Source organism: Oncorhynchus keta, chromosome 1 (assembly GCF_023373465.1).
Source record: "Oncorhynchus keta strain PuntledgeMale-10-30-2019 chromosome 1, Oket_V2, whole genome shotgun sequence".
NCBI lineage: Eukaryota > Metazoa > Chordata > Actinopteri > Salmoniformes > Salmonidae > Oncorhynchus > Oncorhynchus keta.
The window spans coordinates 46538979-46545215 of NC_068421.1; the positions used below are offsets into that span (position 1 = coordinate 46538979).

The following is a 6237-nucleotide window of genomic DNA, read 5'->3' on the forward strand; positions in this document are numbered from 1 at the left end:
GCTTCAACAAAGTACTAAGTAAAAGGTCTGAATAGTTATGTAAATGTGATCAGTTTAATATTTTTTTTATACATTTGCCAAAAATGTGAAACTTGCTTTTTCATTATGCGGTATTGTGTGTAGATTGAATTAAAAAAAAAATTATATATATATTAGAATAAGAAAAACGATTGGCACTATTTCCCTGTTTGACAGCTAGGTTTTTGGGGTATTATGACTCATACTGTGGTATTTTATTTGGTTAACACATTTGTGCTTATTCGCTACATAATGCTTTGGGTGTTGACATAAGTAGGATATCCTGGCAACTTTGAGAACACAGCTGTGCACATCTGCCCTCTCATTGGCTGGAATGGTGCCACATGCTCTTGCCTCCTGACTGCCTTCCATTTAAGAGATATTTACTTTTAATTGATAGAGAAGCCACTTGACTATCAGGTCACTACAACGGATAAGTTATGTTTTTCACTTGTAGAACATATTTAGTCCTTACCAGAAATAAATGAGCTCTGGTTCATTCGGCCATCCCTATGGGGAAATATGGTTTTGGAATTAACACTGAAAAATAAGGTCTGAGGTTAACACAGGCATATATTTTACATTGTTCTATGAGATAATAGCAGTCAGTTAACATGACCTTTATGAAGTATGTGTTTTTATTGTTACATATCTCCTAGAACAAAACGTTTAAGATCGAAGACTGTGTTTACCACATACCTTATTTAAGGCGTTTATCCCAAAATCCTACAAAAACGCCATTAATTTTCCTCATAGGCTTTGTCCAAAGTAAGAGTGCCTAAAAAAAAGGATCCATGACGACTCCATTACTATTTCTCTTTGGGGTTAAAGTTTCAGTTTTCACCCCACCCAGTAGGTGGCGGCAACACACAATGAAAGCATGTAGTCCCCCGTAAACTTCACCGAAGAAGTTTACCAAAATGGCAGCGCAGCAACAACCTGGTGGACCGATTCCACAAGTTGGAATGCAGCAAGCTGCTACACTTCAACAACAGCAGTTGAGTCAACAGCAAGATTTCGACCCAGTTCATCGATTCAAAATGCTTATTCCACAATTAAAAGAGAGCCTCCAGGTACTCCACGTTTTGTTTACATGAGCTGGAAACAATGGCAAGTCAGTCTGGTCTCTTCACTGCCACACAGAGGGGGATAAGTGCATTTTCGAACAACCTTTACTTGGCGATCCTTCGAGTAATCAATCAATGTGTACGCTGCCATCTGTCTTTCAAATCTTCTCATTGATTGAGTCAGGTGAGTGTCATTCAACCAGTGGTTAATTTGGGAGGTGGGGGTCCTTCGTTCTGGGGCGTGCGGGGGGCACTCAGCCAAGGATGTAGTCAGCTGACTAGCTCAAGATAACTCAAGCCCACCTTTAGAATTCAATCGATCCGTCATATTTTATTTAACTGGGATAGTCAATTAAGAACAAATACTTATTTACAATGACTGCCTACCCCGGCCAAACCCTAACCACGTTGGCCTATTGTGCGCCGCACTATGGGTTGTGATACAGCGTTCCAATACATCCATTGGTGTCATGAAAAGGGCTAGCAGCTAATGTTAGATTCAGCTCAGATCTCCGACAATGCATTCAACGCCATTGGTGATCGCTATGCGCCTAATCCATGTTAAAAACCCTGGTTTTAAAATGGTCCATCTGTCAGTTGAGGAATAAATGTAGGTAGAATAGAAAGCTGTGATCCTGCTCTGTTAAGTGGCAATTAAACTGCTGGGCATGCATATTTTTCTCCCAGTGCCACTCGAAATTTGAAAGCTCACAGAGGAATATTATTTGCTCCCATAGAATGGGACAAGATGACCAATTGAATAGGTAAATCCTTCTAGGGAAAGGGGGATACCTAGTCAGTTGAACAACTGAAATGCAATCCTATTGGATTATCTGGTGTTGATTACTTTGTTTATATTTAACTAGGCTAGTCAGTTAAGAACAAATTCTTATTTACAATGACTGCCTACCCAGGCCAAACCCGGACCATGCTGGGCCAATTGTGCGCCGCCCTATGGGACTCCCAATCACGGCCGGATGTGATACAGCCCGGATTCAAACCAGCGACGTCACTTGCACTGAGATGCAGTGCCTTAGACCTCTGTGCGTCTGGGGCACAGGAAATATTAAATGTCTGTTGATTACTCGTGTTGTTGGCTGAGGAAATATTAAATGTGGACAACATTTATTATATTCAAAATTAACATTACCAAAGGTGCAAGAGCCCCACCTGGCTCTAATTTGAATCATAAGTGCAGGGTCTAGGAACTGGCCCAATTCAACCACTGCATTCAATATTTCTGAGTCACTCATGACATAGAACTTTGGGGTGGAGACTCGCATGTCTCAATGAGAGAAGATTTTAAATGTACAAGATGGCGGTGTACACATTCTTGATTACTTCATGGAGCAAAAACAATTTTTAATTTAATAAGAGGATTTTTTAAATGAACCATCTGCAACTAGCAATGCGTTGTCTTCCATGTCGGGAATTTAGGAAGTATCGACAAGTAAAGGTTGGTCAAATTGTGCTACGCTTTACACTACCTAAGTAATCATAGCCATCTGGAACAGTAGTAATGATCTGACTAGGGAATATTTTTTATGACTACCTTTTAAGTTGAACTGCAAATAGTGGTCAGAGACAGGGGAGGATAATGCTTTTTAATGGAATATGTTTGCACAGTAACAATATTATGCTTATAGCTATGTACAGGTATTGCAAAATGTAACTACATCAAATATAGGATAACAAAGCATTATTTTCTGTCTAGAATGTCATGAAGATTGCCTCTTTAAATTTGGGACATAATACATCAATTGACAATGGCATGTAAGTACCCTTTTTCCCTTACTCAATGGCACACACACAGCATATAAGTGTTTTTTCTGGAGCTGGAGATGCACAACTTTCCTAATGCCTTTGTATTTCAGAAAGAGCAGCGATGCCAGTGTACAGCGGTTTGACAAGAGTCTGGAGGAGTTTTATGCCCTGTGCGATCAGCTGGAACTCTGCTTAGTGAGGCACACACAAAATGAAATTGTTCACCACCTCTTATTACACGTCTTTCTATTTGGCTTTTAGAGTACCAAGCATCATTCACCATAACATACAGTATAGTTTATACATTGATAAAGCTGGCAGCCTGGTTATCTGCTTACTATTACTCTTGTTTCCCCCATAGCGGCTTGCCTACGAGTGCTTATCCCAGAGCATTGACAGTGCCAAGCACTCTCCTAACTTGGTCCCAACAGCCACCAAGCCTGACACCGTACAGACAGAGTCCCTGTCCTACTCACAGTACCTCAGCATGATCAAGTCACAGATCTCCTGCGCCAAAGACATTCACAACGCTCTATTGGAGTGCTCCAAGAAAATTGCAGGAAAGGGCCAGCAGCAAGGAATCCTATAGAAATGGGCATTCCACTATACTATCACATGGTTGTTCTTTTCCTAAAGTTTTGTATTTTTTTGTATTGATTGATAAAGGACATACAGTTTAATAATTGTTTAACGGATGCCCCTCTTCAATGTTCTTCCCCCCAAAATCAGAAAAGTAGCAAACAAAATGTCCTCAAGCATCAAGCAATGAGATTCACAACTTTCTTGGATTATGGAAAAGGTATTGTGCCTCAGATCCGGCCAGTCATGTTTTCAACAACACTATCCCACTGTTGACACCAATGGAGTCTTGACGAGGTCACTAGGCGTTGAACTAAGGTTGCTATAGTATTTTTACAATCTGGTCTTTCTTATTTTGTTCCTCGCGCTTCTTTAAAAAATCTAATCAATTGAATTAACAATCCGCAAAGATGAAACAACCACGTCCGTTTGCGATATTACAACAACGAAGTTATTGACAAACACCTTTTTCCCCCTCGGACATAAATGCGGAACAGAAGAGCACAACATCAATATGTACTGCTTTTTTTTACCATGCTGCTCCACGCTTCTGAGCTCGGCCACATAACGAGGTGCCACTCTTTCCCGCTACTGTAGCCCAAATGATCAGACTCATTCATTTCTCTCTCGAGTCGGGATGGTGCTATGCCAGAACGCGGGCCGTTGTTGTCAGCATGCTAGGCTAGCTAATGCTATAGCAGCCCATTGGATTCCATTAAAAAACGATTGCTAGCGTTGGGAGGAATTCAACAACACGACCGAAGTGTTGTTGAAACCAATGAGTTGATATACCTTTAGCTAACCTAGCACGACGACAAGGGGCAGTTAAATACACAATTAGCTATATTTCAATATTCTTGATTCGCCATTCATATTTTCGGGATACTTAGGAGTACAGCGAAACATTCCATCTCTGGATTGAGGAACATTTCCCCAAACGTATAGCGTGCCGGGCTCGGGTGGTCATTCTGGCACTGCACCGTTCAGAATTCATGAGCGAAAACTAACGAGTTGGATCATTTTGACTACCGCTACTACGGAGTTCGGCTTTAATCAAGTTTGTATGCTCTAATGTGTAAATAAGTGTTTTGTTACAAGTAGAACACATTACCAAATGACCACCAGAGAGGGGTGACCAAGTCATGAGTACAAATGCTGTCCAAGAGCAACTACTAGTCAACCAAATTGCAAAACCTTTGTGGCAGAGTAGCTTTGTCTTAATTATAAATAAACAATTTTCACTCACCTAATTTGTCTCTTACTTTTACATACATTTAGACCCCTTGACCTTTTCCACGTTTTGTTACGTTACAGCCTTATTCTAACATGCGGGGGAAATGCATTTAATCCAATTTACACACCCCATAATGACGAAGCGAAAACAGGTTTTTAGACATTTATTAAAAATGAAAAACACCTTATTGAGCTCAGGTGCACCCTGTTAACATTGACTTTCCTTGATGTTCCTACAACTTGGGAGACCACCTGTGGTAAATTCGCTTGATTGGACATGATTTGGAATTGCACACACTTGTCTATATAAGGTCCCACAGTTGACAGTGCATGTCAGAGCAAAAACCAAGCCATAAGATTGAAGGATTTGTCTGTAGATCTCTGAGACAGGATCGTGTTGAGGCACAGATCTGAGGAAGGGTACTTTCAGGCCATGAGAAGCAAGATTGAACTCTTTGAGACTTGAGGCTGTAATCGCTGCCTGCCAAAGGTGCTTCAACAGAGTAAAGGGTATAAATACTTAGGTACATGTGGTGTTTGAGTTATTTTATTTGCAAAAATGTCAAACCTGTTTTTAGCTTTGTCATTATTGGAAATGGTGTGTAGATGAGGGGGGTGACAATCAATTAGAACAAGGCTGTAACGCAACAATGTGGAAAAAGTTAAGGGGTCTGAATACCTAACGAACGCACTGTAACTCATTAAAATCTTTGAAATTGTTGCGTTTAATATTGTTGTTCTGTATGTCTCTCACAGAACAAATGAAGATGTTTGAGGTAAGGTAGCTTCGGACAGCCACATTTTGACGATATATGAAAAACGGCCTTGCTAGACTAGAGGTAAATAGTCAAACGGCCTCGTCTCATTTCCTTCATCTGCCCAGGGGTGATGGAACTGGTCAGGGGAAAGCAAATATTCGGTAGGCATCCATGAGCCAGCTTTTGAATCTCTAACCTATTATGTATTGTCAGTTAGATCAGTGCAAATTGAGGAGAGGAAGCCACTTCACACATTCCTTCTGAATCCTAACACCCAGATGATATTACTGACCTTGCTAATTTCTGCAGCCCTGTTAAGATAGATGGGACATTTACTTTGTTACATAAACACAGAGTTATGCCACTTTGTCCTGTGAAACCGTGAGGCAAAGAGGCCACCCCTCTGACCTAACTGCTTTTCTCCTTCCCCTGCCTCTTAATTTATAATTGAGAAGCCTGCATATATGGACATTTATAATTGAGAAGCCTGCATATATGGACATTTGTTGAGTCTTAGGTGATTCAATAATATATTTTCACACTTGATATAGATGCAAGGAGACAAAAACAAGTTAAACTAAATCAGGAGCACATGATGCGAGTGTGCTGGGTTCATAACATCTGAGTCACTGACAAGTCTGTTCCAAAAATACCCTGTTATATGTATCTGTCGCACAGTCAGCAGTGCTCCTATACAGTGATAAACACACTCAGTTTTAATAGACTACGCTACCATTTGCTTTTGAAATGAAATATTTAATTTTCAAATTGAGGATCTTATGAGTTCAATCTATAAGAATATTTTAGAATGAACTGGA

At 40.4% G+C, this 6237-nt stretch overlaps 1 protein-coding gene across 1 annotated transcript; it reads left to right on the forward strand.

Moving 5' to 3' along the window:
• The first annotated feature begins 843 nt into the window (after positions 1 to 843).
• LOC118386595 (mediator of RNA polymerase II transcription subunit 29-like) lies at positions 844 to 4674 on the forward strand. The gene is made up of 4 exons (XM_035774288.2): positions 844 to 1091; positions 2800 to 2858; positions 2960 to 3044; positions 3211 to 4674. Exons 1-4 carry the CDS (start codon positions 939 to 941, stop codon positions 3436 to 3438), a joined length of 525 nt encoding a protein of 174 aa, XP_035630181.1. The 5' UTR covers positions 844 to 938; the 3' UTR covers positions 3439 to 4674.
• The last annotated feature ends 1563 nt before the right edge of the window (positions 4675 to 6237 follow it).